Source organism: Tetrao urogallus (genome assembly GCF_951394365.1).
Source record: "Tetrao urogallus genome assembly, chromosome: 32".
Taxonomy (NCBI): Eukaryota; Metazoa; Chordata; class Aves; order Galliformes; family Phasianidae; genus Tetrao; species Tetrao urogallus.
The window spans coordinates 247,804-262,274 of record NC_136845.1 but is presented as its reverse complement, the minus strand read 5'-3'; the positions used below and the strand labels follow the sequence as shown (position 1 = coordinate 262,274).

The following is a 14,471-nucleotide window of genomic DNA, read 5'->3' as shown; positions in this document are numbered from 1 at the left end:
GCCGTCCAGGAATCCTAGAAGTCATCATGGACTGGCCTGAAGGTAAAAAGTTTGGAACACCACCAGCAGAAGATGTATCTCGTGCTAAAGAAGCCCCACCATACAATGAATTACCAGAGAATGAAAAGAAATATGCCCTGTTCACAGATGGATCGTGTCGTATTGTGGGAAAGCATCGCAGATGGAAATCTGCTGTGTGGAGCCCCACACGACAAGTTGCAGAGGCCACCGAAGGGAAAGGAGAATCAAGCCAATTTGCAGAGGTAAAGGCTGTCCAACTGGCCTTAGATGTCGCTGAACGGGAGAGGTGGCCAATGCTCTATCTCTACACTGATTCATGGATGGTAGCAAATGCCTTATGGGGGTGGTTACAGCAGTGGGAGCAAAATAATTGGCAAAGAAAGGGCAAGCCTATTTGGGCTGCTGACCTATGGAAAGATATTGCTACCCGAACAAAAAATATGGTTATAAAGGTGCGTCATGTAGATGCTCATGTGCCCAAGAGTAGAGCTACAGAAGATCAGCGAAATAACCATCAGGTAGACCAAGCTGCCAGAATTGAGGTGGCTCAAATAGACCTGGACTGGCAGAACAAGGGTGAGTTATTTTTAGCTCGGTGGGCCCATGAGACCTCAGGTCATCAAGGGAGAGACGCAACATACAAATGGGCCAGAGACCGAGGGGTGGACTTAACTATGGATGCCATTGTACAAATCATTCATGACTGTGATACATGCGCCACAATTAAACAAGCTAAGAGGATGAAACCTCTCTGGGAGGAAGGGCGATGGCAAAAGTACAAATATGGGGAGGCATGGCAGGTTGATTATATCACTTTGCCACGATCTCGCAATGGTAAGCATTATGTGCTCACCATGGTGGAGGCAACAACCGGGTGGCTCGAAACATATGCAGTACCCCATGCTACCGCCCGAAACACCATATTAGGTCTGGAGAGGCAAATCCTGTGGCGACATGGCACCCCGGAAAGAATTGAGTCAGATAATGGGACTCATTTTAAAAATTCACTTGTGGATACTTGGGCCAGAGAACATGGCATCGAGTGGATTTATCATATCCCCTATCATGCACCAGCCTCTGGTAAGATCGAACGCTACAACGGGTTGTTAAAAACCATGTTGAAAGCAATGGGTGGCGGAACATTTAAACACTGGGAGAAGCATTTGGCAGAAGCCACCTGGCTGGTTAACACCAGAGGATCAATCAGTCGAGATGGTCCTACCCAATCCAGCTCCCTACATATTGTAGAGGGAGATAAGGTCCCTGTAGTACATGTAAAGAACATGTTAGGAAAAGCAGTTTGGGTTTTTCCTGCTTCTGGGAAGGGCAAACCTCTTCGCGGAACTGTCTTTGCCCAGGGACCTGGGTCCACCTGGTGGGTGATGCAGAAAAACGGGGATGTTCAGTGTGTACCACAAGGGAATTTGATGTTGGGGGAGTGCAGTCTGTAATCCCATGTGTTAAGCATGATGTAGTGATGTAGAATAAGGGGTGGAATGTCATGGTTTTATGATTTTTGGTCATCAGTATTCCACACCATAACATCATGTAATGCACTGGGGGTGGGGTTTGATATCTGCCGAATGTTCGTCCGACGGAGAAGAACTGCATTTCCCCAGGAGGCTTTGCGGTCAGCAAGGGGATATAACTCCATGCAAGGTCACCTGATCCTTCTTCTTCGCCTGCGCTTCGCTGTCTGCGCTTCGCTTTCTGCGCTTCGCTGCCTGCGCTTCGCCATCTGCACTTTGCCGTCTGTACTTCAGTCACTCAACTGGACTGCACTTCTCACCCCAGCATTGTGGTGAGGTCTATACAATTCAAACAGATTCTCTCTCTCTCTCTCATTGTATTTTACTAATACTATATTTAGTAAAATCATTTGTTCCACCTCAGATTAGTGCTGTTGTTTTCAAGTATTTTGGGGTCCCCTGCTTCCCCTTTCCCAGAGGCGCAGATCCGCAGATCCCTCCGCCCTGCTGGTCACGGAACTGGGCCGGACCAGCCCATAAACCGTTGACATTTTTGGTGGAGAATGCGGGCAACAGTTGCTTTCTAGCTGTTTAGACTCTCTGCTCTCGGAGAGTTCCGTTGGGAAAGCTTATCTGTTTTACCGCTACTCTCTGAAAACGTGACCTTGAGAACTCCAGGCGGACTGCCAGTATCGTAGGATATTTGTAAACTCTGAGCTTTACTATCTTGCCTCTGTAAAAAAGAAAAAAAAAAAAAAAAAAAAAAAAAAATGCTTTCTGTAGTGAAACTGACTCTTAAAGGGCTGCACGCTGCTGCCTCTTCTTTCCTAATGCTCAAAACATACTGGGCATTAATTAAGCTGGCCACCTTGCTCTATGGAGCAATCAGCATATACAATCAATTGAAAACATGGGTGGAAATATGGACCTGGCACGTTCGTACAATGTGGCTTACAATTCCGGAGACAGCTGTCAATTTTACAGGACTGGGATTTTTTAAGGTTTCCAGTCTCACCTTTCAGCCTGTAATGCAGTTTTTGAATGAACACCTAGTCGCATTACTAATCTCCCTGAATGTATTGCTCATCATTTCGCTCAGTATTAGTATTTATTATATTTTGAGGATGTCCTCCCCAAAACCAGAGAATACTGAGTGGCAGGGAGTGTGGAGAGGTCTGGGAAAGACTTTAAACAGATGGAAATCTTCAGTCTCATGGAACTTTACTCCAGAACACCTGAAAGACCCCGAGAGTCTAAACAGCTATTTAAGGCAGGAATGTTGCGGCTTGGGCAGCTCTGAGGAGGCACATATGATTTGGGGCCTGGCTAATGCTTATCGGGCCTTATTCAATACTATCCTGGAGAGAGAGAGAGCTTCTGAAATTGAAAGGGAGAGTCTCAGGGAAAAAGTTCAAAATGAGCGAGAGAGTCTCCTGCTCCAGAGGAAAAACCTCCGATCTGAGAGAGATGCCCTCCGAATTGAGAGAGACTCCCTGCAATCCAAGCTCGACAATCTTCAATCTCAACAACACACCCTCCAATCTGAGCTAGATACTGTCATAATCGAACGAAACGAAAGCTCCAAGCTGAACTGGAGGATGAGAGCATTGGAACTGACCAACCTGATCAACCACAGGAGGCACCACAATCGATGTCAGTTGCCCCTGTAAGAGGACGGAAAACAAAGCGAATCTCGACTCAGTTAGAAGAGAAAAAAGAGGAGGAAAGAGGTCCAGAGGAGTGGCTCCGAGGGCCAAGAGAAGCACCTCTGAGTCCAGGGGAGGGGCCCTCAGTAAGACCACGGTCACCAACACCTACAAGGGCAAGAAGTCCTGGAAGAGCAAGAGGTGAGCAAGATATTGTTACCTTTGTTGATCGATCTCTGAAAATGAATGAAATTCGAAGTCTGAGAAAAGACTTCTCACGCCACCCAAATGAGCCTATTGCTACTTGGTTACTTCGATGCTGGGACAATGGGGCCAACAGTGTGTGGCTAGATAGTAGAGAAGCTCGCCAACTGGGTGGCATTGCTAGGGACTCAGCCATTGACAGAGGTATTAGTACATGCCAGAACCAGGCCTTCACCCTCTGGAAGCGGATGTTGTTAGCTGTAAAAGAAAGATACCCCTTCAAAGACGATCTGATGCCTGAGAAGAAGAAATGGGCTGATATGGAAGAAGGCATCCGTTATTTGAGAGAATGTGCTGTGGTGGAAACACTACATAGCCCCGATTTCATTCCTGATGAGCCAGACCAAGAGCATGATCCCGAGAGAGCCAGGTGTACACCAAACATGTGGCGTACATTCACAAAGACTGCACCAGAAAGGTACGCCAGTACATTTGCAGCTATGTATGGCAGAGGGGAAAGAAGACCTTATAAATGAGTTGCTTAATAAACTTCAAGACTTTGAGTTACATTTAAGCCCTCTACGAGCTTGTGTTTCAGCCATTGAAAAAGTAGCTGAAAAGCTGGACAGAATGGAGAACAAACAAGAAGATATAATAGGTAAACTATCAATCGTGCCTGATGCCGATGAATACATGGTGGTAACAGATACATCCAATGAGGAACAGAATTCCCAAAACAGCCTACTTGAGGGGCTAATCAACTTGATTTCCTCCCAGTCAGTGTCATCCAACGTCTCAGCTATCAAAAGAAGACGTCCTCCTGCTCGAACAAGTGACAACAGTAAGACCACGTCACGTTTTGCCTTGTGGCATTACCTACGCAACCATGGAGAAGATATGAAGAAGTGGCATAAGCAACCTACTCCAGCACTTCAAGCACGGGTAAAAGAATTACAAGACAAATCAACCACCAAGGTGAACTTCTCCAGAAAGGTGATTGCTCCAGTTGCTGAAGACAACGGAGGTAACAAATAGAGGGGCCCTGCCCCCAGCCAGGGGGGGGAAAGGGATAATAGAGTTTATTGGACTGTGTGGATTAGATGGCCTGGCACATCAGAATCACTAAAATATAGGGCCCTGGTGGATACTGGTGCACAGTGCACTCTAATGCCCTCGAGTCACCAAGGGACAGAATCAATTTATATTCATGGGGTGACAGGAGGTTCCCAAGAACTGACTATGTTGGAGGCCGAAATCAGCCTCACTGGTAGAGACTGGCAAAAGCACCCTATTGTGACTGGCCCAGAGGCTCCATGTATACTTGGTATTGATTACCTCAGAAGGGGATATTTTAAGGATCCCAAAGGGTATCAATGGGCCTTTGGAATAGCTGCTGTAGACACAGGTGTTAAGCAGTTATCTGTTTTGCCTGGCCTATCAGAAGATCCATCTGTTGTGGGGTTGCTACAAGTGGAAGAGCAACAGGTACCGATAGCTACAAAAACGGTGCACAGACGGCAGTATCGCACCAACAGGGATTCCTTGCTCCCCATTCAGAAGTTAATTCATCAATTAGAGAATCAGGGAGTGATCAGCAAAACTCACTCGCCTTTTAACAGCCCCATATGGCCAGTGCGTAAAGCCAGTGGAGAATGGAGGCTGACGGTGGACTACCGTGGCCTGAATGAAGTTACACCCTCATTGAGTGCTGCTGTGCCAGATATGTTAGAACTCCAATACGAACTGGAGTCAAAAGCAGCTAAGTGGTATGCCACCATTGACATTGCTAACGCCTTTTTCTCCATTCCTTTGGCCAAAGAATGTAGGCCACAGTTTGCTTTCACATGGAGGGGCATTCAGTATACCTGGAATCGTTTGCCCCAGGGGTGGAAACATAGTCCAACCATTTGCCATGGGTTGATCCAAGCTGCACTGGAACAGGGAGGTGCTCCTGAGCACTTACAGTACATTGATGACATCATTGTGTGGGGCAACACAGCAAAGGAAGTTTTTGAGAAAGGAGAGCAAATAATCCAGATCCTTCTCCGTGCTGGTTTTGCTATTAAGCGAAGCAAAGTGAAAGGACCTGCCCAGGAGATTCAGTTCCTAGGCATAAAGTGGCAAGATGGCCGTCGTCACATCCCGACAGATGTGATCAACAAAATCACTGCCATGTCTCCCCCCACTAATAAGAAAGAGACACAATCGTTTCTGGGTGTAGTGGGTTTTTGGAGAATGCATGTTCCAAACTACAGCCTCATTGTAAGCCCACTTTATCAGGTGACACGGAAGAAGAATGATTTTGTGTGGGGTCCTGAGCAGCAGCAGGCTTTTGAGCAGATTAAACAAGAGATAGCCCGTGCTGTGGCCCTGGGGCCAGTACGGATGGAACAGGATGTGAAGAACATCCTCTACACTGCTGCTGGAGAGAAAGGCCCCACTTGGAGTTTGTGGCAAAGAGCCTTAGGAGAGACCCGAGGCCGACCCTTGGGATTCTGGAGTCGAGCCTACAGGGGGTCGGAGGAGGGCTACACTCCAACTGAAAAGGAGATCTTAGCTGCGTATGAAGGGGTTCGGGCTGCTTCCGAAGTAGTCGGTACTGAAACACAGCTCCTTCTGGCACCTCGACTGCCAGTGCTGAACTGGATGTTCAAGGGAAAGGTTCCTTCCACCCATCATGCTACTGATGCCACTTGGAGTAAGTGGGTTGCACTGATTACACAACGAGCACGGATGGGGAACCTCAGCCGTCCAGGAATCCTAGAAGTCATCATGGACTGGCCTGAAGGTAAAAAGTTTGGAACACCACCAGCAGAAGATGTATCTCGTGCTAAAGAAGCCCCACCATACAATGAATTACCAGAGAATGAAAAGAAATATGCCCTGTTCACAGATGGATCGTGTCGTATTGTGGGAAAGCATCGCAGATGGAAATCTGCTGTGTGGAGCCCCACACGACAAGTTGCAGAGGCCACCGAAGGGAAAGGAGAATCAAGCCAATTTGCAGAGGTAAAGGCTGTCCAACTGGCCTTAGATGTCGCTGAACGGGAGAGGTGGCCAATGCTCTATCTCTACACTGATTCATGGATGGTAGCAAATGCCTTATGGGGGTGGTTACAGCAGTGGGAGCAAAATAATTGGCAAAGAAAGGGCAAGCCTATTTGGGCTGCTGACCTATGGAAAGATATTGCTACCCGAACAAAAAATATGGTTATAAAGGTGCGTCATGTAGATGCTCATGTGCCCAAGAGTAGAGCTACAGAAGATCAGCGAAATAACCATCAGGTAGACCAAGCTGCCAGAATTGAGGTGGCTCAAATAGACCTGGACTGGCAGAACAAGGGTGAGTTATTTTTAGCTCGGTGGGCCCATGAGACCTCAGGTCATCAAGGGAGAGACGCAACATACAAATGGGCCAGAGACCGAGGGGTGGACTTAACTATGGATGCCATTGTACAAATCATTCATGACTGTGATACATGCGCCACAATTAAACAAGCTAAGAGGATGAAACCTCTCTGGGAGGAAGGGCGATGGCAAAAGTACAAATATGGGGAGGCATGGCAGGTTGATTATATCACTTTGCCACGATCTCGCAATGGTAAGCATTATGTGCTCACCATGGTGGAGGCAACAACCGGGTGGCTCGAAACATATGCAGTACCCCATGCTACCGCCCGAAACACCATATTAGGTCTGGAGAGGCAAATCCTGTGGCGACATGGCACCCCGGAAAGAATTGAGTCAGATAATGGGACTCATTTTAAAAATTCACTTGTGGATACTTGGGCCAGAGAACATGGCATCGAGTGGATTTATCATATCCCCTATCATGCACCAGCCTCTGGTAAGATCGAACGCTACAACGGGTTGTTAAAAACCATGTTGAAAGCAATGGGTGGCGGAACATTTAAACACTGGGAGAAGCATTTGGCAGAAGCCACCTGGCTGGTTAACACCAGAGGATCAATCAGTCGAGATGGTCCTACCCAATCCAGCTCCCTACATATTGTAGAGGGAGATAAGGTCCCTGTAGTACATGTAAAGAACATGTTAGGAAAAGCAGTTTGGGTTTTTCCTGCTTCTGGGAAGGGCAAACCTCTTCGCGGAACTGTCTTTGCCCAGGGACCTGGGTCCACCTGGTGGGTGATGCAGAAAAACGGGGATGTTCAGTGTGTACCACAAGGGAATTTGATGTTGGGGGAGTGCAGTCTGTAATCCCATGTGTTAAGCATGATGTAGTGATGTAGAATAAGGGGTGGAATGTCATGGTTTTATGATTTTTGGTCATCAGTATTCCACACCATAACATCATGTAATGCACTGGGGGTGGGGTTTGATATCTGCCGAATGTTCGTCCGACGGAGAAGAACTGCATTTCCCCAGGAGGCTTTGCGGTCAGCAAGGGGATATAACTCCATGCAAGGTCACCTGATCCTTCTTCTTCGCCTGCGCTTCGCTGTCTGCGCTTCGCTATCTGCGCTTTGCTGCCTGCGCTTCGCCATCTGCACTTTGCCGTCTGTACTTCAGTCACTCAACTGGACTGCACTTCTCACCCCAGCATTGTGGTGAGGTCTATACAATTCAAACAGATTCTCTCTCTCTCTCTCATTGTATTTTACTAATACTATATTTAGTAAAATCATTTGTTCCACCTCAGATTAGTGCTGTTGTTTTCAAGTATTTTGGGGTCCCCTGCTTCCCCTTTCCCAGAGGCGCGGATCCGCAGATCCCTCCGCCCTGCTGGTCACGGAACTGGGCCGGACCAGCCCATAAACCGTTGACACTCCCCTTTACAGTACAGTGACTCTGACATCACTGTAATACTGACCACTGCCACAACTCAGTAATTCTGACATCACTGCTCTCCATGTCTCCAAGACATCACAGTGACTTGGAGTCGCTGAGCTCCTATCCACTGTGACAGCACAGTGACTTCAACATCACTGTGCTTGTACCCACTGTCATAGAATCCTGGCATATCCCACAATGGAAAGGACCTGTAAGGATCATCAAGTCCAACTTTTGGCTCCAAACATCTACCCTAAAAGCAGACCATATGACTGAGTGTGTTGCCTTGTCACGGAGTGATCTAGAGCAATCTGTGCCCGTGACAGAGGGCAGCAGGCCTGCAGTCCTACTGGCCAGTAATAATAACAATAATAATAATAATAATAATAATAATAATAATAATAATAAAATCAATCAAAATAAAATAAAATAAAATAGTAAAAATAAAGCAGCGACAACAATGTAAGGAGGAAAGTCAAATTTACTAAATATGATATCAGAATGCAAGACAACACAATATTATAAAATAAAATAGGAATTTAGGGTATTAAATCAAATAAAATGAGAGAGTGAGTGTCTGAAACCAAAAGCCTGACTTTGAACTGAAGGTGCACGGCTGGGGAGCGCTCCCACACATGGGGCAGCAAGCAAGTGAGAGATCCCGGGGCTTCCTCCCTTATCTTCCTTATCTTCCTTATCTTCCTCTCTGAACTCAGAGTCCTCTGGGGTATGCAGTTCTTCTTCTCTTCTGAGAGCCAGGTGTTCAGAACAGTCAGTCCACAGAACTGGAGTCTTAAATCTTCAATTCCCCGTGCTTTACATGATGTTATGATGTGGAATACCAATAGCAAGAACTGTAAAACCACCAGACCAGATGGAGCATTTGCAGCTTTGCTAGGCACACACAATCTGCTAGGACAAACAATGCTTCTGGAATCAGTCTGTCTAGTAATGATTAATTCATCTGACTTCAAAGTACGTTTTGCAGAGATGACCCTGTTGTCTATCAGGAGTTGCCAATGCAGAGACCTAAGGAGATCCCCAGGCAGAGCAATAAAGAAGAGAAAATGACATTCTCTGCTGGAGAGCTGGGCCGGGCTCCTGGGACACAGGGAGCTCATAAAAGTGGGCAGTGCTGCAGACAGACAGCTGTGCCCAGGAGCAGCTCTTCTACACAGCACAGCCTGCAGGTGACAGGAGGAGAGCAGAGAAAGGAGAGAGAGCTTATAGGATGTGTATGGTGTGAGCAGGCTGTGAGCTCACTGGAGGAGCATCGCTGACAGCCTCTGACAAGGTAAGTCTCACTGCAGGCTATGACTCTGCTGCCTGCCAGGCTCAGCGCTCAGCCTGCCTGGGGAGCTGCCCAGGGCGCTGTGGGGAGATGTGTGGAGGGAAAGAGCCCCTCGGCAGGGCAGGGCAGGGCAGGGCAGGGCAGGGCAGGGCAGGGCAGGGCAGGGGCCTTCAGGTGCCTTCAGGTGCCTTCAGGTGCCAGGGGCATGGGGATCACAGCTTCAGCGCTCCCAGAGTATTACCAAGGGCACTTTGCAAGAGGAGAGACAAGGCAGGGATTTTCCCATACCTGTCCTTAGGGAAGGAGAATGAGTTGGAGGCAGAAATCTGAAAGGAGATGTGAAATATGAACACAACTATAAGAGTCCTGAACTGTATGTTTCTCAGTCTGCAGTTACATGCACAAACTCCTCATGTGCTTTCAGCCTCTTTTCTCCCAAAGGATTGCACCAGCTGAAATTTCCGTGCTTCTCTGCAGACATGAATAATGCACTTGTCCTGCAACCAGGTGGCCTTCTCTAACAGAAATTTCAGTGCAAAGAGGCTGGGATGGGCACTGAGTACAGACAGGGTAGAGATATGAGGAATGGAAATATGTCATAGGAAGAAAGTGTGCAGGAGGCCGGGATATGATTAGGGAATGAGAGGAAAGTAAGAGCTCCTTCATCTTCTACTTTCTCAAGGGATGGTGAAACTCATGTAAATTCAAGCTATGGAGTTAAATGAACATTGTCCTAAGAGAAACTGTTATAGTATAGGGGGAGGAGTGTCTCTGAAAAAGCTCTTGACTTGTCGTTATCTTCTGCACTCTGAACAGGACTCCATGCCCAAAGGAACTGCAGATGCCCAACAGCAGCTCCATCAGCGAGTTCCTCCTGCTGGCGTTGGCAGACACGCGGCAGCTGCAGCTCCTGCACTTCTGGCTCTTGCTGGGCATCTACCTGGCTGCCCTCCTGGGCAACGGCCTCATCAGCACAGCCGTAGCCTGCCACCACCGCCTGCACACCCCCATGTACTTCTTCCTCCTCAACCTCGCCCTCCTCGACCTGGGCTGCATCTCCACCACTCTCCCCAAAGCCATGGCCAATGCCCTCTGGGACACCAGGCACATCTCCTACTCAGGATGTGCTGCACAGGTCTTTTTCTTTCTCTTCTTCATTTCAGCTGAATATTCCCATCTCACTGTGATGTCCTATGATCTCTACATTGCCATCTGCAAGCCCCTGCACTATGGAACCCTAATAAGCTTTAGAGCTTGTGCCACCATGGCAGCAGCTGCCTGGGGCACTGGGGCTCTCAATACTCTGCTACTCACTGCTAATGCATTTTCTCTGCCTTTCTGCCAAGGCAATGTTGTGAATCAGTTCTTCTGTGAAATCCCGCACATTTTCAAGCTCTCCTGCTCGAATTCTTATCTCAGGGAAGATAGTCTTGTAATGTTTAGTGCCTTATTTTTTTTCTCTTGTTTTATATTCATTGTGCTGTCCTATGTGCAGATCTTCAGGGCCGTGCTGAGGATGCCCTCTGAGCAGGGACATCACAAAGCCTTCTCCATGTGCCTCCCTCACCTGGCTGTGGTCTCCTTGTTTCTCAGCACTGGCATGATTGCCTATTTGAAGGCACCCTCCATCTCCTCCCCATCCCTGCAGCTGGTGGTATCATTTCTGTACTCGGTGGTACCTCCAGTAATGAACCCCCTCATCTACAGCATGAGGAACCAGGAAGTCAAGGATGCTCTGTGGAAATTGATGAACAAATGTGTTTTGAAAGCAATGAACTGCCCACCTATTTATATTGAAGAGTTGCAATGCAGATTTTAATAGAATTAAACTGTCTTTTCTTAGTTTGTGAGTTCATTTTCTGAGTGTTATTTATTGAATGCTTTATTCTGTGTTTTATGTATTCTTAAGTTTTTCACTGAAACTTCATTACGCCTATCCATTCCAATGCAGCTTGTACCTATGTAGTGTAACCCAGACACACTGTACATGAGGAACTGGGCTCTCTGTGAATCTTAACAAAACAAAGGGCATGCAATGACTTTGTCCATCTTCCTTCCTATGAAATATTTCTGGAGCTGCTGGGGTCAGCTGTTCTCACAAACCCACAATCCAGCAGGAAGCATACGGCTGTTGATCCAGCTGTGCGGTGACTTCAGCCTGCAATAGCTGACTGGCCATCCCTTGTCTTCTGGCTGGAGTCTGTGCTTGCAGGCTCACATCTGTCAGTGCCTCTGACAGGCCAGCAGCAGCACCTGGTTTGCACAGTGGTTGTGAGATCCCCTCTTCCTCAGTCCCTGTGAGACCTTGTGTAACAAAATATCTTGGATATGGATTCTTGCTTCAGAGGCTTAAACGTTTCCCTGTAGTCTTCCTTCAGTGTTTCTTTCCATTTGCCACACAGAGGTAGGTGGGCACTGCCTCCAGGACTCCCTAGGGTAGCTGAAACATGCATGAGAGCCCAGGAAAGGTTTCCCAGGACTCTCAGGAGACTTTCTGGAGCATGAATTTGTAAGTAGGAAGTGCAACTGTGGGGTAGTGCAGAGCTGCTAGGCAGGTGGTGCAGGTCCTCCTGCAGAGCTTTGCGTCCTTCTCCTTCCTGAGTAAGGTGCCACTTCCATCTCAGGGATGGAACAGCCAACAGAGGTGAGACAGAAACTCTTCAAGAAAAGGCTCAGTGTTGCACTCAGAGACAGAATTCAGTGGTGTGGTGGTGGTGTGTTGAGCTGAAACTCAACCCCATTGCCCCTTAGCCTTGCAGCTCCTGTGGCTTGGTGACAGTGCTGCTGTGTGGCTGCAAACAGAGGCAAGGACACGCAGTGGGCACTTCTGTCACACAGATTGCTTCCACCACAGCAAGTCTGTCGCTAATGGAGATCTCCTCATGGCGGTGCCTGAAGGCTCAGGGCCTCTTTGAAAGTTGCTGCCAAGAACATTCCCAAGGAATGGACTGCACAGATTCCCACACTTAACTCTCCTACTCATGCTAAAACCAAGCTTTGTTGATAACATTCAAAGATTGTATTTAATGCTTGCCCAAACTGCAGCCCACATCAAAACACTAATCCATAATGCTTGTCCATACCCTAACAGTGTCCTGAATACCTTAGCAGAACACCAAGCCCTCTCACTGAACCTTTGCTTAATCTCTGCCACATAAAATGAGTTCTAACCCTTAATTCCTATCCTGAACACCCAACACCCATAGAGCCTGCGCCTGTGCTCTGCCCTCCTCACCTTCAACCCCTTCCCTAACCCTAAACTTTGAGTACTTGGCTGTCCAGGGCAGAGCAGGAATCGTGGAGTCTTTGAGCAAATGCGTGTAATGCAGTGATGAATGTGAGGTGATGTATGTACAGGAGGTGATGTGACTGATCAGCTTGAGGCCATCAGGAGGAGGTGGGTAGGAATGCTGCCATGAGCTCAGCTCTACCTCAGGACCTCCTGGGCCTGCAGGTGGCACGAGGCTGTGAAGGTGGCTGTGAGATCACTTGTGTGTGTGGAGTTGACAGGCCAGCCCCAGAAAGGCATGGTGTGCTGCCTTCTGCCTGAAGCAGCTGTTGGTCAGCCCTTGCCTTCTGGCTGGGATCTGTGCATACAGAATCACATCTGCAGTGTCCCTGAGAGGCTGACAGAAAGTGCCAGGTTGACGTGTTGCCTGTGGGATCCTCTCTGCCTGAGCACCTGGTAGGGCCCATAGAGGAAGAAGGAGGTTTGTGTGAGGGATTGTGATGGCTCTTCTGTGTGATTACCAACTGGATAGCAGGAGGGACATGACTTGGCCATGTCTGTCCATGAAGCTGGCAGGTGTCCTGGAAGATGATGGCGAGGTTCAGAAAATCACAGAATCACAGAATTGTAGGTGTTGGAAGGGACCTCCAGAGCTCATCGAGTCCAAACCCCTGCCAAAGCAGGTTCCCCACAGCAGGTCGCACAGGTAGGCATCCAGGCAGGTCTTGAACATCTCCAGAGAAGGAGACTCCACCACCTCCCTGGGCAGCCTGTTCCAGTGCTCCGTCCCCTCACTGTACAGAAGTTCCTTCGCACATTGGTGCAGAACTTCCTATGCTGCAGTTTCCAGCCGTTTCCCCTTGTCCTGTCTCCACTCACCACTGAAAAGAGTCTGGCCTCGCCATTCTGCCCCCCACACCTTACATACTGATAGACCTGGATCAGGTCCCCTCTCAGTCTTCTTTTCTCAAGACTGAACAGACCCAGTTCACTCAGCCTTTCCTCATAGCAGAGATGCTCCAGGCCCTTCACCATCTTTGTGGCCCTCCGCTGGACTCTTTCCAAGAGATCCCTGTCTTTTTTGTACTGGGGAGCCCAGAACTGGACGCAGTGCTCCAGATGAGGCCTCACCAGGGCAGAGCAGAGGGGGAGGATCACCTCCCTCGACCTGCTGGCCACGCTCTTTGCAATGCACCCCAGGATGCCATTGGCCCTCTTGGCCACAAGGGCACACTGCTGGTTCGTGGCCAACCTGTCGTCCACCAGGACACCCAGGTCCCTCTCCGCAGAGCTCCCCTCCAGCACCTCATCCCCCAAACTGTACCGGTGCATGCAATTGTTCCTCCCCAGATGCAAGACTCTACACTTGCTTTTGTTAAACCAGTTTTTTTCTGCCCAGTGATGATGGGGGGCAGTTGCAGAAGAACACGAGGAGCTCCTCAGCAGGAAGCCACAAGCCCTGCAGAAACCTGCAGCAGACTCAGAGCACGCGTGGATGCCCAGGAGGAAATGGAGGTCCAGCATTTGAGCAGCGCCTGGCCACGGAGTGCTGCGGCCCAAGAACGAAGCTGTTCTGCCTTTGCCCAGATGGCTTTCCAAGGTGGACTTTGTCTGTCCTCACAAAAACCAGAGGGCTGACTCATCCGAATGCTGGCTGATTGCTTGGGAGCCCAAACCTTCCAGCCTCCAGTCTGGGGGCAGCCTGGGGGCAACATCTCCTGGGTCTGATCATGCGGTGCCTGAGCGAGAGGATGACCCAGGCTGGTTACACAAGAGTCCTCTTAATTTCTCTGTTCTGTTACTTCAGATAACGCCATTGG

General features: G+C 48.7%; 1 protein-coding gene across 1 annotated transcript in view; it reads left to right on the top strand.

The window, feature by feature from the left end:
- The window catches only part of LOC306956568 (uncharacterized protein), a gene marked incomplete at both ends in the record, with an annotated part of 35,744 nt that extends 24,503 nt beyond the window's left edge, over positions 1-11,241 (top strand). Inside the window, one exon of the mRNA XM_079547846.1 lies at positions 11,147-11,241. Coding sequence (XP_079403972.1) covers positions 11,147-11,241 — 95 coding nt within the window. The remainder of the gene's footprint in view (positions 1-11,146) is intronic.
- Between the last annotated feature and the right edge of the window lie 3,230 nt (positions 11,242-14,471).